The sequence below is a fragment of the Onychomys torridus genome, chromosome 5 (genome assembly GCF_903995425.1).
Source record: "Onychomys torridus chromosome 5, mOncTor1.1, whole genome shotgun sequence".
NCBI classification, from domain to species: Eukaryota; Metazoa; Chordata; class Mammalia; order Rodentia; family Cricetidae; genus Onychomys; species Onychomys torridus.
In genome coordinates, this window is record NC_050447.1 from 72,708,699 (window position 1) to 72,735,592 (window position 26,894).

The 26,894-nt window shown below is 41.1% G+C and overlaps 1 protein-coding gene across 2 annotated transcripts in view; it reads left to right on the forward strand.

The window, feature by feature from the left end:
- The window catches only part of Pter (phosphotriesterase related), a 70,970-nt gene that overhangs the window by 22,338 nt on the left and 21,738 nt on the right, over window positions 1-26,894 (forward strand). For both annotated transcript variants that reach the window (XM_036188166.1, XM_036188167.1), the window contains exons 2-3: window positions 19,143-19,600; window positions 21,216-21,481. In XM_036188166.1, the coding sequence (XP_036044059.1) occupies window positions 19,169-19,600; window positions 21,216-21,481 (698 nt within the window). In that variant the 5' untranslated portion in view covers window positions 19,143-19,168. The remainder of the gene's footprint in view (window positions 1-19,142; window positions 19,601-21,215; window positions 21,482-26,894) is intronic.

A 26,894-nucleotide genomic window follows, 5' to 3' on the forward strand; every position in this document is an offset into this window, starting at 1 on the left:
CTAATGACCAGGGAGTACCCACTCATCTCTCTGGAGCTAAGTTAACAAGAGATATAGGGAAGATAAGAACTTCTCTAGGCAGAGGAAGCCGCACTAATCCCTTGTTGGATTCACAATGTAGTGGTACTAATGGGTGGTGGTAAATTGTAGGAAGTGAAACCTAATGGGAAGAAGTAACTTGAAGTTAAAGTTTGCCCTGCCTCCTGCAGACCCCCCCACCCCCATCAATGCAGTATGGTGAAGAACATTCTCTGCCGTACGCTTCTGCCACCATGATGATCTACCTAAGCACACAAGACCAAGAAACCATGGAGGAAGTTCTCTGAAATCAGAAGTCAAGATGAGTCTCAACTCCCATAAATTCTTTCTGTCTGGTATTTTGTTACAGTGAAAGGGGTACTTAAGGGGTTGGGGATTTAGCTCAGTGGTAGAGCACTTGCCTAGCAAGCACAAGGCCCTGGGTTCGATCCTCAGCTCAAAAAAGAAAGAAAAAGGAAGGGGTACTTAAGACACTTCCCATAATCAGTTACATGTCACTCACGACAACATGTTGGGATTCGTGTCCTGTGTTTCTTTTCCAAGAACAAAATGATGTATATTTTCTTTGGCACACATTTTAGGTCTTTATTAATAAATGTTGGTCGACTCTCAAAAGACAAACCTCACAGGTCATGGGTGTGATACTATTTTTGAAGGTCTCCCAGGGAATACTTCCAGAGCCTGCAGCTGTGTGTTTTGCCTTTAGTGAAAATGGACTAGAGCTCCTCACCCTTGTCTGAACAAGAACTCCATTTCCTCGTTGCTGAAATGGGAGCTATAATAAGTGGATTTCATCTCAAAGCACATCCTGTGGTCCAGTCTTCCACTGTTGGGTACTTTTTGATGACTCACCTCCGTCCCTTGCCTGCTTGTCCTGGACATTAGGAGATTTAATTAAAGTGTGCAGAGTGTCTTAAACTCTTCAGGGAAACACCTGAAATTATTATTGTAAATAACTATTTTGATGTTCTGTGATCCCTTAAAGGGAATGAAACTAGCTCTATAGAGAACTGGGACTATAATATAGAGTTTTATTAAAATATATTCATTTGTACAATGCTTTATTAATGACTGGGTTTTTAGAGTTCAGGGTTGAATTACTGGAGTGTTTCTGGCCATTTTAAAAGATTTAACTTTCGCCATCACTAAGTCACATGGTTCAGAGATCAGCTAAGTAATCAAGTTTTGCTGATTTGAGTCAGCTTTCAAGTTTTAGCAGTTTGTTCTCATCTGATAATCTTTCTAACACTTTCTCCTATCAGGGGGAAAAGAAGAGGGTGCTCTCCAAGCTGGCAAGTATCCTTAAATCCTGTCCCTAAGGCACGAGAACAGATTCTTTAGTTTCTTTTCATAGCTTGTCACTCCTGTCTTTCTCTCCCCAGTGTTCAGTTCATGCCCTGTACTGCCCATTGGATTATCACTCTAATACAGAGCTCAGTTTTGGGCCATGCCCATGTGTCATTGTGTTTCATAATGAACTAGTCATGTAGTCCGTGCATGAGGCCTTCCAAGCTGCTTGCAAGTCCTAGTATGCCTTTTGTTGCTCATACCAGGTTCCTTCTCCAGGTGTAGAAGCCTTGGTACCTATTATGTTGGTGACCATTGTTCAGGCACATCCAACAGAGCATCTGCCTTGCACCTGATGTCACCATAATTCTTGATTTTATGAATATCCTGTTAATATAAAAAACCAACTAACCTCTCATTGGTGTCCACTGTGTCCCAGCACTGTGTCATGGGTTCTGTGGCTTCCTAGTTGGTCACCTTTTCATCTTCATTTTCTTTAATATCTTCTCCCTGAACATGGGAGATCCTTGGAAAACATAGGCTACATTGACTTGAAATGTATTCAGGTAAAAATTGTGTGTGCCTGGAAATCTTGGCTTCCTCATGTTGGCTTCCTAGATCTTCTGCACTTAGATATCAAGGTATCCACTATAAATTTTTATAGCATGATTTTCTGTCTTAAGGCTACCAATGGCTGTTGTCAAGTCTTCATAGACAGCACAATACTAAAGAGAGCATGTGTCTTAAAATACATTCCATTGGAATGGAACTGAAGGATGGAAATACAAGACTAAATATTAATCCTTTGGTTATTAAGTGCCTGTTAGTTGTCAATCACAGTTATAGCTCAGTGTTGGCATCTGTGGCTCTGAGAGCAGGAATAGACTCTAGTAGTTAGCAGAGTAAGGCTGGTTTCATGTCCCTCTGTCCCCTTCATTGTGCATGCCATGTTGGTTGTCACACAATTGTCCAGTTAGGCAGCAGCCAAGCTACCACATCAGGGGCTAGAAGAAGGCTGGCAGCATGTCTAATATGCCCGGCTGTGTCTCTGAACCTTTTTCTGTATAACTATCCTGTTGTGGCTTTGTTTGTTTTTGGTTTTTGTTTTGTTTTGCTTGTTTTTCTTTTTTACACCAAACAAGCTCAGCCTAACTATCTAAAACCATGTAGCTGGCACCTGTCCTTTATTAAACTCTGTATCAGCTAAACAGAGTAGTAGATCTCAAGCCTTTTTAATCTCATCTTCAAGTTAAAGGATGTGGGAAGAGTTTGTAGGGAGTATCTTTTAATACACAGTTGTGCAATTGAATCTGTGATTCAAGGAAGACTTTAAAAATTAAACTGCCTTAAAAAGATACTAGTGTGGATGGTCTGGGCTCGATACATTGAGAACCTGAATCTCGGGTTGTTGGGGAGATGGCCCAGCCAGTAAAGTGCTTGCTATGCAAACATGAGGTCCTGAGTTCACACCCAGACAACCACATAAAAAAGCCAGGCATGGCAGCACAGACATGTGGAGATAGACGGAACCCCATGGCTTACTGGCCAGCCAGTCTGGCCTAATCAGTGATCCCCAACATCAGTGAGAGACCCAGTCTCAAAGACTAAGGTATAACATGATGGAGGAAGACCACCAGCATCAACCTCTGCAAATGCACATGTGCACTTACCCACCCCCATCCACATCCACACATGAAACATAAGCCTAAAAGTCACTGCAACATTTTCCTCTTTGTAAAGCAATCCCTGTGGCCAGGCACCACTGCTGTAGCTTTACTTGGTTTTCGTGCTTTTCTGGTTTACAGTTGGCTTCCACTAACTTGGTTGGGAATCAGGATGAAGTCACTTACTGTTATTTTTAAGTGTACAAAAGTCATGTATCCCTATATAGTATTGTGTGGGGCACAGAAGAATACGCTAGAAAGTTGTGTTCACTGTCTTCCAAGAGCCTGGAGTGTGAAGATATAGGCAAATTGGAGACACAAACCTAGTTTTAAAATCTGTCACCCAGAAACTGATAGAAAATGTTTTCCACGCTTTTAAGTAATTTTTAACATTATGATTCAGGGAAATAATGTAGTTCTCAACAAAAAGAATCTGTTACCTGAGATTTTCCTATTGTCAGAATTATATTAAATACTCATTCCAGGAAAAAGCATAACCTTTTATTAACAGTTTTTAACATCTGAGGAGTATATGTTTATGTTGGAGTTTTTGTTTATTGGGTGCTTTTGTTTTGTTTTGTCTTGTTTTTCTTTGAGGTAAGGTCTCTGATATAGGTATAGCTCAGACTGGCCTGGAGCTCATTATGTTGCCAGTGCTGGCCTCAAACTCAAGACAGTCCTCTTGCCTCACCTAACTATTAGAATTATAAGCACAAGCCACCACAATCAGCTTATGACACCTTTTTCTGATCCTAAGTCTACATCTATTTATAATTTTCTTGGTTTGGCTTTAATAAAATTTCCTTTCTTCATTATGTTTTCTTTATGTAAGTCATTTATAGACTACAGCTTAGTTGTAACAAAAGCATATAGATATCAATCACTCCTGCATGCCAGGCACTGAAGAGAGCTGAGGACAGATAAGATATAGACCTACCTGCAGAGGTCAAATCACAATAGAGAAATAAAGCAGAAGTACATTGTCAAGGTGCTAGCCTAGTACCTAAAATCAGTACATCACTCAGATTGCTTGAACAATGTGAAGAAATATCAAGAAAAGCTTTTGATTAGAAAGGATGCCCAACCCCTGTAAGAAAGGCCAGGCAGATTAATCAGGAAGGGTTAGGGATATGAGCCAGTTGAGTCTACAAACTGTTTACGAAGAGGAAGATAACCCATTCCAGACCTTGAACCAGGTGAGAATTTGTGAAGTCCAGACACAAGCAGGCAGTTTAGGAGATCAGGGTTGGGGACCAGAGCATAGGTATGGCGTGGGGATGGAGAAACTATCAAACTCCAGGTGAAGATTTATTTGGGGGCCTGCAGAGAAGGAGGCCCACTTCCTGTTCTTTCACAGGAGCAGAATTCAATCCCTAGCACCCACATTAAGCAGCACTGCTGTCTCTAACTCTAGTCTAGGGAATCTGATGTCCTTTTCTGGCTTCTGTAAGCAACTGCATTCATACAGCATGAGTGGACAGTAAAGTAAGACTATTTAAAAAGACTTGTTTCTAGAGTAGGAGGACTCAGGCAGAGAACAGTTTTGCTTGCATTCCAGAACACTTGGCGAGATGGGTTGCAAAGGTGGAAAAGCCATTAAATGCTCTGACCTTACGCTATGTATGTGAGATGATCATGGCTCCCACTGAGATAGATTTCCCACGGCAAGATTAGGAGGAAGGGATGAATTAAAAACAGTTACCTATGCAGTTGATGCAATATCAGAGAGAATATAGACATGTAAGCTGTTTGGGGACTAAGTATGATGTCCCATGTAAGTGACCAAGGGCTGTATCTGGCACAGAGTGACCATTCAGTGAGGGTGCTATGGTGTTCATCATAGGCTAACCTCTGGCTAACTGTGAACAAACTTTCTGTGAACTACTCTCCATAATGAATACTGACATTCTTCACAATATGCTCTAATTCAGCTGCCAGCCCTTTAACAAATTCCTTAGATTTCCTGGGCCTTAGTTTCCTTGTGTCACATCAACCCAGAAGCATTAGCAACAATTCAAGGTAAGAGAAGTCATGAGCTTGTAAGGGAACTCGGCAAATGGAAGGAACTCAGTAAATATGGCATAGAAAATGGATAAGAGACATTACAGTTGTCTCTAGCATCTGGGTGAAGGTGGGGCTTCCCTCTTGCATTTCATCAATCTCCCATTCTCTGTCTACTACAGCACATAATAGATGCTAAATATAATTCTATTAATTCTGTAACAACTGTTCTTCATTATCTTTTTTGTTTTTCTGATGATCTACCAAGGATTCCCCATCCTTAGGCAAGGATGCTCTCTGTGATCCTTATCTTGACTTGAAATTCCTTTTCTTGATTTCTCCTTTTCATTTACCCTTGATCTTTTCAGGCAATTTTGTTTTAAAATACCTCTCCCACAGCCTCTGTTGCTACTGTGAGGCCCATACAGGAGTGTATTCAAGTGGAATCTTGGCTCTTGACTGAGTTGATTGTGATATAAGAAAAAAAAAAAATACTATGGAAATTAAAATACGTCTTCAAAAAGTGATGGTGGTCTGTATTAGAGATAGAAATTGATTAAAGTGTGTAACAAGTTACAACTATTCTGTATAATCAATAAAAAGAATTTTTTTATTATCTGTCCGTTAGATGAAAAAGAAAGAATTACTCACAGCATTGGATCATTTCCAAATTTGTGGTCAGGCTCCAGAATTTCCACCCGGAGTCCCAGACTTTCATGTCAGGGTGATTCCAAGGTCAGCCCAATGAATACTCAATGAAACCACTAGAATTTAATCAAACTGACCCACAGCCACTGGAAAGGTGGGGACTTGATGTGAAATATTGCATAAGAGGCAATAGCAGGCCCAGCAGGAAGAGCTCTTGAGATTATTCATCTCTGTCTGCGTTTGTGCTTAAGTAGAGGATTCACACTGCTGAATTTTTACGTGTGGTTTTAGTATAGGTGTTGATCTTTTCCCATTTTATTTCTTTTCCTGATTATAAATATAAAAGATAAACATAAAAAGCAAAGGAATATACTGTTGTAATGAGAAAAATATGAACTATCTTTGCTTATTCTCCTAGCCTACAATAAACACTGTGTTTCAGTATGTGCAGTTTTAAACTCTCATGCAGATGTATACACTGGGCATATAGCTATCATACTTAGTTTAGTTTATTTTTTTTTTCATATATTACAATATGAGCATCTTTATACATCATTAAATATTCTTTGAAAATTTGGTCTGGGGAGATGTCTCAGTGGTTAACGTGCTGGCTGTACACATGGGAGGATCAGAGTTCAGTTCCCCAAACCCTGTGTAAATGCTGGGTACGCATGGTGGCCCACCTTTCAATTCCAGTCTCAGAAAACAAAGATGGAGTGATTTATCTATTGAGAATAGCTGTATCAGTGAGCTCTGAATTTGACTGAGGGGAGTTGTCTAGTAAATAGGTAGAAGGATAATGAAGAATGATTGCTGGCAACAACCTTGAGCCTCCACATGTACATGTCCATACATTACACGCATGTGCGCTCACATACTTGTGCCCACACACGTGCATACACATGCACACACCACACCAAACACACACACACACACACACACACACACACACACACACACAGATGTGGAAAATATTCTTTGAATATTTTTTCACCAATTATATAAAACTCCATAGGATATGTCACCATTCTCTTCTACGATATTTTTGTTGCTTTGAAAAAAATACATTTACTGTGTGTGTGTGTGTGTGTGTGTGTGTGTGTGTGTGTGTGTGTGTGCCTGAATATGTGTGTAGTGTTCATGCAGTGCCTGGGGAGGCCAGAAGAGGGTTAGAAGTTATAAGCCCTTCTGAGTCTCCATATGCTGGAGCTGGGAACTGAGCCAGGGTCGTCTGTAAGAGCCACAAAGTGCACTTCACCACGGCTCCGTCTCTCCAGCCCCCAAGAACTTGGTGCTGTTCTAGATAATGACATAATGAAATCTTTGTGTGTCAATATTTGTACATGTGCCTAGACAGCTCCTTAAAACAGATTCCTAGCATCAAAGTAACATGTTTCAGACTGTGATTCAGATAATACTGCCGAAGTGTTTTTCTTTAAAGCAGAGGGAGCCTTCACTTCTGCAGCTTTACCGAAAGAGGGACTCTGGCATTTCTGCCTTCATTGTGGTGGTGTTTATTCTCGTAACCCACTCAGTGAAGTGGCAGATTTGTTGTAGCTGTCATCCAAGGGAATTTTTCTGAAGGAACCCTGCTGTGTCACCGCTTCTGCCAGTGTTTAAGGACTACGTTCCCATCTCACATGTAAAGCTCTTCCCTGATGAGTGAAACAAGATTTATGTCCGTGAAAACCACTGACGGTCATTTGGTACTGCTGCTGCAGATCTAAGTTAGGATCCAAAATGACAGACTTTTCAATAACTTTACATGTCAAACAGTACATTTTGTTTATTTGTGTGTAAGTACATGCATCACAGTGCCCAAGTGGAGGTCAGAAGGCGACTTTTAGAAATCTGCTATCTCTTACCTCATGAGTTCCAGGGATCAGGTTGGGGCTTGGCAGCAAGTGCCGTTCCTCACAGAACCTTCTCACTGGTCTATATCTTTACTCTTGAGAAATGTTCACACCAAACCAAACTGAAATTGCATGGCCTTTTCTCCTGTCATGTTTTGGAGTCTTACCTGGTGGCATCAATCCCTAATAGATGCCCTCCTTATCTGTCAGTGGAGCATTTGGACAGCTATTTGAAATATAGAGGGGGTGTTGTATTGTGTTGTGTCCCTCTTTGGAAGTTGTTTTTAGTATAGCATGTATCTAAAAAACTATAACAGTATATTTTATATGTTTATACTATTCAAAATGGTCTGTCCAGTCGGTGAAAAGACTTTCAAAATATGCATGAACTAAAAAAAAAAAAAAGGCAACTCTTAAAAAGACCAATAACCAAAACAATCCTGAGCAAAAAGAACAAAGCAGGAGGCGTTACCCTAATTGGTTTAATAAGTACCAAACTATAGTAATTACAGTGGCATGTCCTTGCATAACAGCAGATGCGTAGACCACTGTGAGAGCCTGTCTGGAAACCCAGGTGTCCACAGCCAACTGATCTTCAGCAAGGCTGCTGTGAATGTGCCCTGGGCAGAGGAAAATCTTCAATAAACAGAGCTGCAAAAATCCGACACTCAAGTACAGAGGAGTCAGAGTGGATCCCTCTCTCCCCACATTCAAAAAGCAACTGGAATTGTAAAACCTCAAATTGCTATAAGAAAATACAGGGGGAGATTCTTCAGGATGTTGAAATGGGAGAGCGTTTTTTTATGGATTACATCCCCAAAGCACAGAACAAAAACAAAAAAATTTACAAGTGAGATGACATCAAGCTAAAACGCTTTTGTCATAGCAAAGGAAAGTACCAGCATAATGAAGAGAAAGCTTCCCAAAAAGGAGAAAGTATTTGCAAACTATGTATCTGATGGTGGTTGGTACCCAGAATGTATAAGGAACTGACATTTTAAAATGTGATTGAAAGTGAGTGATAGAGCTCAACAGGTGCTTCTCAAAACATGATACGCAAGTTGCTAACAGATATGTGAAAATTTTCTCCACGTCACTAATTATCAGGGAAATGCAAATGAATTAAAATAAAACACTACCTTTCTCCAATTAGACTACCTATTATCAAAAAGACAAAATAAGAGCTGACAAGGATGAGGAGTAAACTCTTGTTTACTGTTGGGGGAAGGGAAATTAGTCAACCATGATGGAAAACTGTTGTTGGGGGTTTTTACTCTTTTTTTTGGCATGGAGGTGGGGGAGGGGGCCCGCCGCCACCCAGTACCAAATAAATCACACACGGAGGCTTTTTCTTGCTTATGTATTGGCCTTGTTTCTAGCCAGCTTTCCTTATCTTAAATTATCCTGTCCACCTTTTGTCACTGTACTTTTCCCTTTCTCTCACTTCCGTAAATCCTACTCTTACTCCGAGGCTTGCTGGTTGTGCAGTTGGGTGGCTGGCCCCTGGAGTCCGCCTCCTTCTCTGGCTGCTAGATCTCCTCTTCCCCCAGATTTCTCTCTATGTATATTCTCTCTGCCTGCCAGCCCCACCTATCCTTTCCCCTGCCTTGCTATTGGCCAGTTCGTTATTAGACCATCAGGTGTTTTGCACAGGACACAGCTCCAAAGAGTTAAACAAATGCAACCTAAGCAAAACTAACACACCTTAGAATATTCTACTACAGAAAACACGTGAATAAACCCAAGGCTGGAATTAGCATTCATCTTACCATTGGGTACATATTTAATGGAAGTAAAATCAAGACGTCAAAGACATGTCAGCACTCCCATGTTTATGGCAGCACTATTTGAAATAAACAAGAAATAGAAACAACCCAAGTGATTTATGGGTGAAGAAAATGTATGCGGACATATAGTGAAATTCAGATACCCAAACCCAGAGACTGAAAGGAGCCAATCCATCTTTTGTGTCCACAGAGGTGGAATTATTATGTTAAAGCCAAGGACAAAGACAAATACCACAAGATCTCATTCATTCGTACACAGACTATAAAAGAATGGATCTAGTGGAAGTTGAGATCAGAAGGGTGGTCAGCAGAGGCTGGGGAGACAGGAGGAGAGAGACCAGAACACATGCTGATCATTGAGGATTAGACCACAGTGGGATGGGACACAGAAGCTGTGGGGTGCCATTGCACAGTAGGGTGATTAAGACGGTAGTAGTCTAGCATGTGTTCCACCAGGCTTGAATAGGGATCTTGACATTTTCACCTAAAGAAATTATAAAATGTTTAACCTGATTTAGATAGTATACAATGTATACATGTATCAAAATGTTATATGTATGGCACTGCATTAATGTGTATATTTTATGGGGTTTTTTATTTTAAAAAATTATTTTATGTAGATGAGTGTTTTGCCTGCATGAATGGATGTGTGCTATACGTGTGCCTGGTGCCCAAGAAGGTCAGAAGAGGGCACCAAATCTGCTGGAACTGGAGTTACAGATGGTCATGAGCCATCATACGGATGCTAAGAACTGAACCCAGGTTCTCTGGAAGAATAAAAAGTGTTCTCACCGGGGGCGGCGGTGGCACACGCCTTTAATCCCAGCACTCGGGAGGCAGAGCCAGGTGGAGCTTTGTGAGTTCGAGGCCAGCCTGGGCTATCAAGTGAGTCTGAGGAAAGGCGCAAAGCTACACAGAGAAACCCTGTCTCGAAAAACCAAAAAAAAAAAAAAGTTCTCAATTGCTGAAATATGTTTCCAGCTACCCATTTTTGTTTTTAATATGTCATTTACAATGCTTAGAATTGATATGACACAAGCAAACCTTTACAAAGCTTACCTTTTTCATTAATGAGATACATATTAATAATTTAACATCACAAATATTTATCAGAAAAATTACCCCAACCCTTTTTCACATCCAACACTCAACTTACCTTCATTATAAATAGGATAAGGTTATAATTATGACTTAATTTGAATAATATTTTTATTCTTCTAATTTGAAATATTTTTCAGCCCTTTTGTTGATTTGTTTTTTGCAACAAGTTTTTGCTGTGTAGCCCAGGTTGTCCTCAGTCTCCCCAGAACTATGTTTCTGGATTAAACCTTTTAAAAATTTACTTATTCAGCATTGCTCTCCAACATATGTTATCTCTTGCAGAAAAGCATCCTGTCTGTTTCTGTCCACATGGTGTACAAAAACAAAGAATTACAGACTTTCTGTCTTACATGACAGACATGCAGTCTCACGTGATACTTCATAGTTCTAGAAGCCTAAAATATAAAACAGTTCTTGCAGATTTTTATCTTCTTTGTGGATCATAAAAGGCCTATCATCTTGTTATGTCTTTACATGGTAACGGAGCAAAGAAACTCGGAGATCAACTGATCTCATTGCAGAGGGCCCTGCTTTCATGATCTCATAGCTTCTCCAAATCGCAACATATCTTAATTCCACCACTAGTGATGAGGATTCCATTGTATCAATTTGGCCTGAGGAAAGATTCAAGGTTCGGTCCACAGCACTACCTTAAACCAAAGTCTTCAAACAATAGCCACTTTATAATCTCCCACAACTTTCTAGGTGAACTTTAAGTCGTATGGGATCTTTATGGAACAAAAGCATTGAAGATGGTCACCCAACTTCCTGTAGCTTCCACAGGGCTGAGTTCACAGGGGCTGAATGGCTGGGAGCCTCTTCTTTCCATACACTCTCAGGACTTCTCCTCCACATGCAAACATAAAGACTTCTTAAACTGTAACTCGGTTCCCCAAAGCACAAAGGAAGAGGCTGCTTGGGAAGATTTTGGCCTCAGACTACCATCCCATTGGTCCATCACTTCTGCCATATTTTTTTGGTAACAGTGAGTCACAGGCAAGGTCAGGTTCAGGGTGGCTGGGGGCTGCCCAGAAGTGGTGATGTTGGGAGGCATGCTCACTGAAGGCCATCTGTGAAGACTAACACACACATTCATTTTAAAAGGCGTTTCTCGTTGCAGTTCCCCATGGCTAATGAGGACCTCCCGCAGCTTTAATCACTTTGGTGGGCATTTCCAAAAACCTAATGAGCTCTGATGTCAATCGCGACAGTCAATCTACTTTTAACAATCCCGGGTCTCAAGTGCAGGAATTCATTTATAAGCAAATTAGAGCCTTGGTTTGATTCATAAACTTCAACCCCCTATTGTTAGTTTTTAAAAAGAACAAGTTCAGGTCCATTTGGCTGTGGGTACTAAGCAAATATTTGGGAAATAATTCAAAGTTCGTAATAATTCCAAACATTTAGATGGTGCTTTATAATTTGAATAGTGCTTTTGGGTGTTCTCTTACTTGCCTTTGCCTTTCCATCTTGTGTGGTAGTTCAGGAGAATGTTTGAGTTTTCAAAGTGAGGAAAATAGCTTCTCAGAAGCTGTTAAGTGTTCATCAGAGAAGAAACATCAGAGCTAGGACCCAGTCTTCTGATGTTCTCTTAACTGTTGAAGGGCCTGGGCCTGAAATCCATCCTCCTACACTGTGTGTGTGGTGTGTATGTGTGTGTGTGTGTGTGTGTGTGTGTGTGTGTGAAAATACATATATTTTAAGATATATTTAAAGAAAAACTTTGGAGCTTGGACTGCATTGGGAATTTATCCTTCTAACCCTTCATTTCATAGTTAGAAAAACAGATTCAGATTGGTTATGCCACTTGCCCAAAGTGACACCATTATTTAGTGGAACAGCCAAGAACTATGGACTCTGAAACCTGCTGTTCTTTCAGCTTCATTTGTGTCCTTTAAGAATAGATTTCTAACTAAAATTGCGTGAATATGCTGGGTGTGATGGTTCATTTCTGTAATCCTGCACTCAGGACATCTAGACAGGAAGATATCCATGAGTTCAAGAGCAGCCTAGGTTTCATAGTGAGTTCTGGGCCAGCCTGGGCTACTAGGATTCTGTCTTGTAAAACAGAAAGAGAGAGAGAGAGAGAGAAAGAGAGAGAGAGAGAGAGAGAGAGAGAGAAAAGAGACGAGACTGACTGATATTACAGTTCAGATACTAATTTGTGGTTTTCTAGGAATTAAATGTAAACGCTGTAGTTCTTCATCAGTTGAGTACAGGTCAAAGCCAACTTTAATATTTGTTCAGAGTATTGCAACTTCTGGGTGACAATCTCTTGCTACAGAAGGCACCTCTATGTATGAAAATCTGAGGACTAAATTCAGTGCAGAGACTTTTTTCCCTTCCTTCCTTCCTTCCTTCCTTCCTTCCTTCCTTCCTTCCTTCCTTCCTTCCTTCCTTCTATATTTATTTGTTGTTTTTTGACTTACTTAGTGCTACAGAACCACACCAAGGGCCTATGGCCTTCAGCTCGATAGACAACCATACTACTACTGAACTAAACCCCAAACTCCCAGTGTGAAATGTGCTCCATGATGGAAATGAGGTTATAACAAGCCTATCTGGTGAGTGGTATATATTTCGCTTTCAGAACTGTTGTTAGCATTGAAATCAAAGCATTTCACCAAGTATTCTCCCACCATCCAGGGTGGAACCTTCTGCTGGATTAAGGACATACAGTAAGACTGCCTGACAGTGTAGACTGTGACATTTCCCTGGCTCTAGGTGTCACTGGTGCACATCACACTTCCTTTTGACTTTAGTAAAGGTACCACTCTCTTCCCGCTTCCTCCTCTCCTCTTCCATTGCCACCTCTCCTTTTCACCTTGTTTTCTTTATAACAAGAGTATGGCTTTAGTTGTTCCACTAAACAGCAAGCTCACAAAATCAACAAGGCACTTACCACAGTCTGCACAATATATGATGGACCTAGAGTCAGCTAAACCTCACATCCTCAGTCATGCACCCCGATATGGTTCCAGCTTTCATAATATTTCTACATTGTCTGTCGACTTTTTTAGCCTAAAGGTAACAAAAAAAAATAAGCTTGTGATCAAAACCATATTCCTCCAGTTATTACATGTGAGCTGTTCCTTTGTTCTCTGAACAACCTTGGTTTCATTGATCTCACAGTTTGGAGTATACTGGGTTCCATTTACATACTTGTATGTCTGATAGCATCTCTTTCCCTCTCTTCCTTCCTCCCCTGACCCTCCTGTATAGGACATGATACCCAGGCCTCATCCTTATGCTAGATCTTTCCTTATTCGAGCATGCGCACAATACGTGGGATGGAGAAAAGGTTGTGTGCAAGATGGACTCCTGGGGTCGCCGTTGTACAACAGCCGGAGCCGTGCTGTTTCGGAGAGGCCGTGCCACAGATTTGAACCTTTACGTGATGGAAGTATTCAAACAAGCTTTAAAAAATATTACATAGCTGTTAAAATATTTTTATCACAAATCAAATGTCAGCTTTAAGTGCAGTGTTTATAGAGTACTGCTGTACTGTGATGTAACACATAAAAAATAGAAGTGTTGATATATTTGGGCCATTTATTTGCAGGGTATTTTTTTTAGGACCAGCAAGTCCAGTTAGAAAGTCCCATCTGCTCTTCTGCTTTTTTGCCATCTCAACTGGTGTCATTTCAGACCAAGGCACCATCTGATTTGTTTCTTTCTGCGTTACAGCAGTGCTCTACAGGTCTCGGCAGGGACACGGCCTTGGTTCCATCTCTTCTCCCTCACCAGTAAGGGTTTTTTCATGGAGAAAAATGAGTGAAATGCAGCAGAGAGTTTCATAAAAGGCACTAGACCTTTCATTGTTGTGGGAGAAGTCAGGGTAGGCAATTTTAAATCATTTCGATAAAAAAGTCAGTTTGCCAATTTGACCATTATATCTAAGTTGAAGTACTAATGGCTTCAGTCAGCTCTGGGGCTAGCACACCAGTGTAGAAACAGGGCAAGGTATGATGTCTGCAGTATGCAGAGGATGTGTATCTGAAAGTTCGCACTTGCCTGTACAAAGCATCCAGACTTCTGGATGTCCTCTCTCTGAAATGTGAAGGCAACTGCGTCCGTTACTTTTCCCACAGAATATGACATGAATCACCAGACAGGGGGAAGGGAAACATCAGTTTTGATGAATTACTTCAGGGAGTTCGATCCACATGTCTCTGGGATGGTTGATTTGGCTCCAAGGTAGTGCTTACCATTATGGCTGAGGGAAAATGTGCTAGAGGAGGCTGTTCATCTTATTGTGTCCAGGAACAGAGAGAAAGAGTTGGGGAAGAGGACAGGATTATAAGCAATGGCCTCTAAGAACATGTAGCCAGTAACCTGCCTCTTTCTTGTCGGCCCCACCTTCCAGCTCCACCAAATGCCAACATTTATGAATCTGTCAGGGCTTAATCTGTTCACTGGGTCAGAGCCCTTATGATCTAAATGTCTCTGAAACTTCCACACAGACACAGGCAGGTGTGGGATTTACCAACATCCTAGGTGCATCGAGGTCCAATTAAGTTAATAAATTAACCACTAATGTAGCTAAAAATGATACTCAACTTAGGTAGACAGAATATGCTTAATCATAATGGACAGACCAAAATAGCAGTCAAAATTCCAGTGAAACTGAACAGAAATTGAAGTCATATCCAGGCTTCTTCCTCCCCACCAGATCTTCGGTCATAAAGCAGATTTTTACGTATCTTATAAAAGTTAGTAGATGCATGTATTTGTAAGGAATCACATCCCACTTACCGTCTCTGGGTTCAGCTGTAATTCGTCAGTTTTGTTCCAATCTCTTACTCTCTTTTTGTTTGCATTTTTTTGTTCAATGTTCTCTTTTTATTCAAGACCCAGCAAGACTAGAAGTGTTGACAGACATAGTGACTCACACCTGTATTTCTGGGACTTAGGAGTCTGAGGCAGGAGGATCACTATGAGTTCAAGCTAGTGTAAGCTACAGAGATCTGGTCTCATAAAACAAAAACAAATTTGAAGAAAGGTTAGGAGAGTTCTGTATTAGTTACTTGTCCTGTTGCTCAGACATAGGACAGGTCAAGAGCAATCTGAGGAAGGAAGGATTTACCTGGGGTTAGAGTGATACCATCCATCAAGGCAGAAGCACCCGGGCAGTGTCTGGTCAGCACCCACAGCAGAGAAACTGGAAAGATGAATGCAAGTCTTCAGCTAGCTTTCCTCTGCCCCATATGGTATCCCAGCCCATGGCATGTCTCTGCCCACATTTGGGCTTGGGCTTCTCACCTCAGTTAACCTAATCTGATAATCCTTCAGACACATGCCTTGACCCTTCCATGAGTCCAGATGCTGTCAAATTGAAGCTCAGTATTAACTCCCATAGGCTGTTGGTTCTGCCTGGGCTATTATAATACTTTCGGACCTATCCTTTCACACATTATTCAGATTTCACAGTTGGTGTGAGATGAAGCTTTTGTCTAATGTGCTTATAGATCCAGCTATCCCTTTTCAGTGCAGCTGTGCATAATACTGAACTTCTGTGGGAGGTTCTGGAGCTCACTGGAAGCCTACTTGTGTGGGGGTGGTCATTCCCCTGGGCACAGATCATCCTTTATTTTCATTCCTGGTTCTGCAAGTGATCATCCTTAAGATGGGAGGTCATGAGAGCCCTCTGCTTGTGTGCTGGGAGTGACTTCCAGCCAGAACACAGGCAGAATGGGCTCCTCAGCCACGCTGGAACCCTGAATTCCTGGTCTGTGTCTTGCTCCATTCAAAGGCACATTCCCGCCTAAATCTGGGCTGCCTGCATTTTGTTCCTTAATCTTTTCTTATCCTCTGTGTGTGCGTTCCATTGTATGTGATCACAGAAGAACCAGCCAGCTCTGTTTGAGAGCATTAGAGGAGTTTCCCAAGGGGGATGACATTTCTTAAATAATTTTTTTTTTTTTTACAAAGACTCACAGCTTGTAAGCTTGAAGCGTGCCATGTTGCTCTTTCAAATACATATCAATTAAGTATGTAGTTTGGTACTTTTCTAGTAGACGTGGTAGTGTTTTATCAATTTATCCTAATTTCTGCCCCCCCCCACCCTGTGACTCTCCTGAATCTGTCTGCAATGCTGTCAGATGGAAGGAAACAGAAAATGAACCCATATAGAGGACTGAATCTATTATTAATGGTGCTGTGATCTCATCAACCAAAGGAATAACTACATACTGTTTATTTTTAGTAGCAAAGGCTAAAGCTTTGAACGGTAAGTTCCAGTCTATAATCATCACCTTCCTTGTACCTCTCATCTGAACAGTGAGACCACCAATGAAAATGCTGCCTATGTGGGGACTGGCAATTGTCTGTTGATTCTTGGAACAGATACCATGTGTTCCTCTGGCCTCCATGGCTGCAGCCTACTGTTGGAAGAACGGCTTGCACAAGAACACTGTCAAACAAAACTCATCAGCCACATTGGCCACAACCCTGAAGTTCCCTGTGGAAAGTATAAATGGATCTCTTATGACTGTCAGCTAATTTCCCCAAACATCCAAGTTCAAGGTCATTGAAGTGGCTGGATGAAAATTGACCTGTAATTTGTAAACCTTTCCCCCGACCTCTGACTTTGTTTTCAAAGTCTGTACTGTACCCATTACATTTTTTTTACAATTTTTTTCTTTTATTGAAAATACATTTTTTCATACAATATATTCTGATTATGGTTTCTCCCCGCAACTACTCCCAGATCCCCCCCAATCCAGATCCCTACCCTTTCTTCTGCAGAAAGAAATAATCTAGTCAAAGTGCAAAATAATTCTCCTCTTTGCTGATTACAGATTGTGCCACTTTTACTGATATTTTATGAATAGTATCCTATTGCATTTTACTTAATTTCTACTGATTCCTATGGAATATATAGTCTCTAATTTACTTACGAGAAACCAGTCTCTCAGATCATTATAGAATGTGGCCAGAAGGTGCTTCAGCGGATAAAGTGCTTTCCTTGTTGGCGTGAAGACCTGAGTTCAATCCCCAGAACCCCCATAAATAGCCGAGTGTGCTAGTAGGCACTAGTAGTCCCATAGTCAGAATTAGTCATAGGTAGATTCCTAGAGCTTACTACTATCTAGGCTTCTTTGTGAGCTCCAGTCCAAGGAGAGACTCTGTGTCTAAAAGCATGGTGGATGCCTTCAGAGGAATGACGTCTGGGTTTGACCTGAGGTTGAACTCTGACCTCCACATGCACAGGCTCAAACTTGTGCACCATGTCCTCACATACAGAGAAGGCTTCCAAGGATGTGGGGGGAAATAATTTAGAATGTGTGTTGTAGGAACACTTTGAAAGCTTTAAAAGCTACTCTATTCTCAGTTCCCAGCCTGTTTCTTCTGGTCCTGTGAGCATGTCTGGCTGGTCCTCTGGATGGAGCCTCGCTTCTGGCAGTGCCAAGGTGGTCCTGCCCTCAGCGATGGGGTGTCGGTTCAGTGTCATCTTCTTCTTCATCATTCAGTCCCTTCCATTAGGGATGTACATTGAACATGGAAGTGCTGAAGTTGGAGTCCTTGCTCTCGCTGTCACTGAGAAACACTTGGGTGAATACTTAGTCTGTGTCTGCAAGGGAAGTGCACAGGGGACAAGATGGTCTTTGCTCTCTTTAGAGACAGCAGCTGATTTCTGTTTCAGTAGTGTTCTAGCTTTGTGTCTGTTGCTGTGATAAAATACCCTGATGCAAAGCACCTTAGGGGAGGGAAGGTTTCTTTTAGCTCTAATTCCAGGTGACAGTCCATCACTGCAGAGAAGTCACAGAGGTGGGAGCTGAGACAGCTGGCCACATCACGCCCAATCAAGAGCGGGGAGAAAGGACCACATGCACATTTGCTTGCTTGCTTGTGCTCTGCTCAATTTCTCCACTCTGATTTAGTTCAGGATCCCCTGCCTGGGGAATGAATGTTACCACTCGTGATGGGCTGGGTCTTCCCATGTCAATTAACCTAGTTAAGATAATTCCCCACAGACAGACACAGAGACTAACCCAGTGTAGACAATTCCTCACTGAGACTCTCTTTCCAAGATTCTAGGTTGGGTCATGACTTCTAATCATCACAGACAGTATTGTATTCACTTTCATTATAATTATGATGTTTTGCTTTTAAGAATTTTGAAGGGTTACTTTCTGTTCACACTAGACGATAAACTCTTGAAAGTGAAATGGTTTGTTCTTCTCACTTTTGACATTAAAAAAAAAACAAAACTAGTTATGCATTTCTTCCTCTCCCGATTATTTTGGGGCCATTCCCAATGAAGCCATGCAAGTTAGGGATTTCATGTTATGCTTGACACATAGCAGCAGGTCAACAGTAGTTCATTCACTTCAGTAACAATTGGGCAGCACCATGCATAGAAACCTCTGTATGTTTCATTTGGGTGGAAAGTTATGAGGTAATATGAATACATGACTAGTTTGAATGGAGGTTATTGATTATTAAGGAGAATGGTTTTTGTGGAAGGATCCAAGAAGCATAGCTATAAACTGGGAGGAAAAATAAATGAAATATAAATGTTAACTGAATATCAAGAAATTTTCCAGTAAATGAAGTTGGAATTGATCCATCAGAGGTGACCTGGTGGAAGTGACTGGGGACATCTTATCCACACATCCCACTTGGGGCAGATGATAAATGAGGTCATATCTCTAGTTTCATTGATTATGCAGACTGGCACATTCACAACCCCACCCTCCACAGACAGACTGCATGTTTGTGTTAAATGTTCTAATTCTGTTTTCCTGTTTCCTCTTTAGAGAAAACCCTTGTGACACTGTCAGGAATGTCTTCCTTAAGTGGGAATGTACAAACCGTGTTGGGCCTTGTAGAACCAAGCAAACTAGGACGCACTTTGACCCATGAGCATTTAACAATGACCTTTGACGATTTTTACTATCCACCTCCTCCGTGCCATGAAGCTACCTCCAAGGAACCTATCATGCTGAAAAATTTATTCTGGATTCAGAAAAATCCTTATTCCCATCGAGAGAACCTTCGGTTGAATCAGGAGACAGAAGCCATAAAGGAAGAACTGTTGTATTTCAAGGCTAAGGGTGGAGGAGCCGTGGTGGAGAACACGACCACTGGGCTCAGCAGGGACGTGCAAACACTTAAGTGGCTAGCAGAGCAAACTGGAGTCCACATCATAGCTGGAGCTGGGTTTTATGTTGATGCAACTCACTCAGCAGCAACCAGGGCCATGTCAGTGGAACAGGTAAAAAGTTCTACTTATGAGGTTGTTTGTTTATAATTCCAGGGCAGTCTGAACCTTGGAAATGCTACTGGCTCAGGAGTAACTGGATATGTGGCAAAAAAAAAAAAAAAAAAAATAGCTGGCTCACAAAGACGGCTGCCGACTAGGACCCAAATTAGTGAGATTTCGTGTCTTTCAAGTGTTGAGGAAGGCACTCTCAACACACTGGTCATTGACAGTTCTGAGGCATTAATGCTGAGTTTGTACAATTGGATCAGAGCTCAGCAGTTCCGCTATGGTCTGTTTGTAAACCTCGTGTCTCCATCGTGAGCTTCAGCCGCACAGCTTCGGCTTTTCCCTCGGGTTTTATAATAATCAGTGAGGAAAATTCACAATAGGGTGAAACTTGGCAGGCAGAGACTTGGTACATTTGCAAATACAGCTTCTTCTCTTATTACAAGCCGGGAGGGGTGGGAGAAGGTCTGTTCTCTTGTTTATAATATTAAGTAAGAATGGGAGGAAGGAAGCTAAGTTTGCAGAGCTCTCTCTGTTGCACATGTGTGTGTTCTCCTGTTCAACATGTGTCAGTTTGCATGTGTTTACATATAGTATATATCCCTGTATATTTCCCAGGTACAGACTATCAGGTAAACTCTTGGTGAAACATCTGTTAGTATTTAAAATTATCTGTTTTAAGTTTTTGTCTGCATTAGGCTCCAATGAACTTTTAAGTATATACATTTATATTAGTTGAAGACCGAGCTAATGACAAGGATTATATACTTGTCAAACCATGCTTTAGTGTTAGTGTACATATGAACCAAGTAATGTAGATATTGTGTTGTGAATTTTCTAGGCTGAATGAAGGAGAGAATTAAAGAATTACTTGATAGAGTTGACCGAGCCAATGGGATCCATAGGTACTGTACCCAGATTAAAATGAAGACCCTTTTATTCAGTCTGAACATACTGTCTTTCTACTTGTCCCTACAGCATCTTTAAACTGTGAGCTTCTCAAATAGTCTCAAAAAGATACTTAGAATAACTTGTTGAATTTGAAAATGAGTCAAAAATGTGTGGTTCATTAGGCAATATTCACTAAATGAATGTTGAGTGTGTGTGTGTGTGTGTGTGTGTGTGTGTGTGTGTGTGTGTGTGTGTTTTGTGTGTGTGTGTGTAAGAGAGAGAAAGAGAGGGGGAGGGATGTTAATATATGTGCAGGTACATGGCAGGGGACATGTATATGGAAGCTGGAGGCCAACCTCAGATGGCATCCTTAAGAAAATTGTACATTTCCTTTGAGATGGGGTTTCTCATTGGCCTGGAATTAACTGCAGATATTAGGCTAGACTATCTGGCCAATGAGCCTTTGGGATCCATTTATCCCTGTCTTCCCACTGCTAGGGTCATAAGAATGGACCACTACACCTAGTATTCTTATTGAGTTCTGGGGATGGAACACAGGTCTTTATGACTGTGAGGCAAGCTCTTTACTGACTGAGCCATCCTCCCTGCCCCCTAGCTCTGAATACAGTTTTGAAGGAGTACATTCCTAAATAAATATTTTTGTATACTATGACTTTATTTGGATGTATTTCACAACCTATCAAATAGGCTCATCCTCATTCTTCCTCAGCTTACAGATATCCTTATTAATGAAATTCTCCATGGAGCTGATGGAACCAGTATCAAGTGTGGAGTTATTGGAGAAATTGGCTGCTCCTGGCCTTTGACTGACAGTGAGAGAAAGGTACTTCAGGCGACAGCTCATGCCCAGGCTCAGCTTGGCTGTCCTGTCATTATCCATCCTGGAAGGAACCCAGGTGCACCATTTCAGATCATCCGAATATTGCAGGAAGCAGGTGCAGACATCTCTAAAACAGTTATGTCCCACCTTGACAGGTAAGTGGGCTACTTTACAGTTCACTGCAAAGCACTGTACAACTAAGGGTTATCAGTTATAAAACTCACTAATTATGAGATAGATGGAATAGCAATCACATAAGGAGATGCAATGGCTACCCAGAAGATAATTTTTTTCCAACTCTGCGTATTGAACAGAGGGCCTGACACATACAACCATCACACACTCTACCACTGAATTATACCTACTGTTCCTAGAAGGCAGTATTTATGGAGTCCTGTAATGAGCATAAATTAAAATCAGTGCTGCGGTTTACATGCCCCTCTTGTGTGTCACATTCTATCTGAGACATTTTGTGAAAGTACTTTCTTGACCTTCCCTGACTCTTCAACACAGGTTACTACTGTCTGCTTCATTTCTTTCTCTTATGAGTTTTTATCATGTACATGCCAATTCGGCTTGTTCAGTATTTGCCAACAGTTGGGGTAGTAAATGCATGCATATATAAATAAGGAGAAAACAAATGGTTTTACCCTGAAAAGAAAACCAAAAAATGACAGTGCTTTTGTTTCTGCCACCTGTTTTTGGTTAGCAACACCTAAATTTTGGAAACTGAAATTATTAAAATAGTGGTAAATATGGTATTTCTAATCTTGGCACATTAATATTTATGGCTGCTGTAACAATTACAGCACATCAACCGAGCCAAAATAGTGGGATTTGATTGGCTCATGAAGTCTGAGTCCAAGTGTTACAAAGACTATGGGAGTCCAGAGGCTGCTGGGAGAATCCTCACTTGCTTGTTCCATTGTCTAGCAGACACGGGTGTTCCTCAGCTTCTAGCTGCATAGCTAGTTTCTGCCTCTGCCTTCCCTGGGCCTTGGGTCTATGTCCATCTTCTCTTCCATCTCTAAGGACATTTGCTATTGAATTTAGGACCCACTTGTAATAAAATGAGCTCAAGTAAAGATCCTTAATCATAATCTACAAAACCTGTTCTCAAATAAGGTCATTTTCAGAGATTCCTAGGGTGAAAACACAGACGTGTGATTTTAGAGTGTGCACTCAGCCTACAGCATGTCATATGAGAGGCTTGACTTTATAAGCAGATGCTTGGCCACTGTTAATATACAAACATGTAACCATGTTGCCAATGCTGATCCTAAACCTTTAGATTAACTGTATTAAAATTAGCATTAGTTTAACAATCGTTATAGAATTCTACCTCTCTCTAAATAATTGTATTTCTTCTTTGAGAATGTCATGCATGTACACAGCCAATCTTTGTCATATCCATCCTCATTCGAACACCTACTCCCAGGACATTATTTTTCGTTCCTTCAGTAAATGTCTGGGTTATAATGTTTTGCTTTTGTTTGTCTGAAAATACCCTTGTTCTGGTTTTTGTTATAGATAATATGATAGAATTGATCGTTTCCAATGGAGACCCTGTTTGCGTCTAGTTTTCCTAAGCCCTTCAGCGATCTTCCATTTTCAACCAGTGTGCACTGTTATTGATAACCAGCTGAAGCCAGGTGTTTACCCTTTCAAACACTGACTTTGGTTTGTCTGTTCCTTTGTTGGTTTGGTGAAGTTTTCTAAAGCCATTGTTTTCATTATTCTGAGTTTTTCTTGACCGGACTCATTGTGGGTTTTATTTGTGCATTTTGGTTTTGGTTTTTTGAGACAGGGTTTCCCTGTGTAGTCCTGGCTGTCCTGGAACTCGCTTTATAGACCAGGCTGGCCTCAAACTCAGAGATCCAGCTGCCTCTGCCTCCGAGTGCTAGGATTTCAAGTGTGCATCACCACTGTCCCACTTCATTGTATCTTTTTTATTGTGTACTTAAAAGTCCTTGGGATTCCTGGTATAAAAATATATCTTCTACTACTTCTGGAAAGCTCCATCCATTATCTCTCCAAATATTGTTTATTGTCCATAGCATAAGTACCAACCCAGTTCCAGCAGGACCTTTGCACCTGTCCTTCTTATCCCTGACCATCTCTCTCATTGTTTCTCCACTTCTATCTTTGAGCTGTAATTTCTTCAGTTTTTCCTATTCACTATGGTCTTCCCAGTGGAATCCATCTTTCTTTGTGTGTTTTGCTTTGTGTGGGATTTGATTGGCTCAATATTATAATACTAAAATAAGTTTTCTTTATTAAGTGCTACTTCATTACTTTTCAAAATTGGGTGGTTAAATTTAAGAACTTTTATTTCCTTCAATGCATTTTCAGTTTCTTCTTGTAAAAAAAAAATAATAATAATAAGCATAAAGCCAGGTATGGCTGGTTCACCCTCAATCTTAGCAGAGGCAGGTGAATCTTCATGTGTTCATGACCAGCCTGGTCTATATAACAAGTTGCAGCCCAACCAGGGCTACATAGTAAGATACTGTTGTGGTGGTATTGTGTTCCCCAAAATATTGTGAACCCTAATAAATTTATCTGGGGTCAGAGAACAGACAGCCACAAGATACAGAACCAAAAATGGTGGCTAGAAAATGGGTCAGAGCAAGCCATAGCAGAAGCTGGGCGGTGGTGGTGCATGCCTTTAATCCCAGCACTTGGGAGGCAGAGCCAGGCAGATCTCTGTGAGTTCAAGGCCACATTGGAAACAGCCAGGCATGGTGACACACACCTTTAATCCCAGAAAGCGAGCCTTTAATCCCAGGGAGCGCGGCAGAAAGAGAAAGATTATATAAGGCGTGTAGACCAGAAACTAGAAGCATTTGGCTTGTTAAGCATTTGGCTGGTTAAGCTTTTAGGCTTTTGAGCAACAGTTCAGCTGAGACCCATTTGAATGAGGACTCAGAAGCTTGCAGTCTGAGGAAACAAGACCAGCTGAGGAACTGGTGTGGTGAGGAAGCTGTGGCTTGTTCTGTCTCTCTGATCTTCCAGCATTCACCTCAATACCTACCTCAGGTTTGATTTTATTAATAAGAACTTCTAAGATTCCTGCTACATACTGTCTCACAAAAAAATTAAGCATAATCTTATAATTGATGAATGCAATTTATTGGTTTGTGTTTTTTTTTTGTTTTTTGTTTTTTGTTTTTGTTTTTGTTTTGGTTTTTTTTTGTTTTTTGAGACAGGGTTTCTCTGTGTAGCTTTGTGCCTTTCCTAGAACTCGCTTTGGAGACCATGCTGGCTCTGCCTCCCAAGTGCTGGGATTAAAGGCGTGCGCCACCACCGCCCAGCTAATTTATTGTCTTTTTATTGGACTCACTGTAGAAGGGTCCTTCATAGGAAGTGTTTCCCTGTGTTATAGAGTAAACTGTTTTACTATGAGCATATCTCACACTCCTTGAAAATTATTATGACAGGTGAATTATTTTTCTTCTTCTTTAAGTGTGTTCATTTACTTATTTACTTTTCAGACAGAGTCTTACTGTGTAGCTCAGGCTGACTTCAGAACCCCAGACCTTCCCATCTCCACCTTCCAAGCATTAGACAGCAGGTATGCACCTCCATTCTTGGCCCATCTTTTATGTTTTTTGCTGGGGTTTTTTGCTTTTGTTGTTGTTTTTGTTAGTAGGGAGTTGGGTGCCATTGTCAACTTAATTCAACTTTAAATTAAATTTAAAGATGTTTCTTTTTATTTATTATGAAAAAATACATTTAACATAAAATTTATCGTCTTAGGAGCTGGGGATTTAGCTCAGTGGTAGAGCACTTGCCTAGCAAGTGCAAGGCCCTGGGTTCCATCCTCAGCTCCGGCCAAAAAAAAAAAAACATCTTAAATATTTGAAGCATTCAGTTCAGTCACATTCAGGACACTTGCTCACCATTCTACTTTCCCTCTCCATGAATCTGAATGCCAAATACTTCAAAAGAAAAATATGGTTGTTCACATTTCTGACAGGAAGGCCTGTCACTCATCCCACAGCTGCTGAGTCCTCACTCTTACACTTGTGAGGCACACAGTTATGGCTATAGATTCTCAAGACTTCTCTCCCATCTTTTACACTTCATCAGCTGAGAATGAGGCAAGCATGCACTCTTGAGAGCTCTGTGGCTCAAGGTTTCTCCTTACTCCCTATTCATGGAAAGGGATGGAGGCTGTTTTTACTGGTGGGGCAACTTCCTGCACATCTCCAGACTGATCTTGCTCCCAGTTTAGTCCCAAGCCCTGTAGTTAGAGTTTTCCTGCCTGGCCCACAGTCAGGACAAATCTCTCTTACCCGCCAGTCCCACAGTCTCTCAGACCCAACCAAGAAAGCACACAGAAACTTATATTGCTTACAAACTGTATGGCCATGGCAGGCTGCTTGTTATCTACTTCTTCTATCTTAGATTAACCCATTTCTGTTAATCTATACTTTGCCACATGGTGTGTGGCTTACCAGTGTCTTTACATGTTGCTTCTCATGGCGGCGGCTGGCGTTGTCTCCTCCAGCCTTCTACTTCCCAGAATTCTCTTCTCTCTTGTCCCGCCTATACTTCCTGTCTGGCCACTGGCCAATCAGAACTTTATTTACACAGAGCGATATCCACAGCACTTCCCCTTTTCTTTTTTTTAAAGGAAGGTTTTTACTTTTACATAGTACAATTACATATAACAAAACAATTATCTAGCAAGAATTACAGTTACAATATTAAAGAAGATATCCTATCTATCTTATATTTGTGAGTCTAAGGTTTTATATCTAACTTATCTTGTATCATAACTGAGGAAAAGTTCTGATTGGCCAGTGGCCAGACAGGAAGTATAGGCGGGACAAGAGAGAAGAGAATTCTGGGAAGTAGAAGGCTGGAGGAGACAACGCCAGCCGCCGCCATGAGAAGCAACATGTAAAGACACTGGTAAGCCACACACCATGTGGCAAAGTATAGATTAACAGAAATGGGTTAATCTAAGATAGAAGAAGTAGATAACAAGCAGCCTGCCATGGCCATACAGTTTGTAAGCAATGTAAGTTTCTGTGTGCTTTCTTGGTTGGGTCTGAGAGACTGTGGGACTGGCGGGTAAGAGAGATTTGTCCTGACTGTGGGCCAGGCAGGAAAACTCTAACTACAAAGCCCTGGCTCCCTTAGCTCTCCAAGCTTGTTACATGGTGCTTGCGTTACCTGGCCTTATTGCTCATTTTCTCACCGCCATTGATACTTCAGCCCCTGAACAAGTCTCAACTTTGCCAGCAGCCCCAACCAGGCATTTAAAAGCATGAGACTTTTTTCTCTCTTCAGTTTTAGTCAGTGTTTTACATGGACTCTGTTGGAAAGGTTTTCTGTGAACGTTTAGTCTGCCACACTGCTTGAAACTGGATCAAGCTGCTTCTTAAAGCAGAATCTTACTATCCCTTCTTTTTTTCACAGTTAGATGTTAAGTTAGAAAAATTATGCTTGGCACACATAGAAAATAAGTTTTCATTGTAAATTGTGAAATAAACCTGAACTACCACAACATTATTTCCTGGCTTATAAAAATCAAACAATATAAAAAAGAATTAGTAT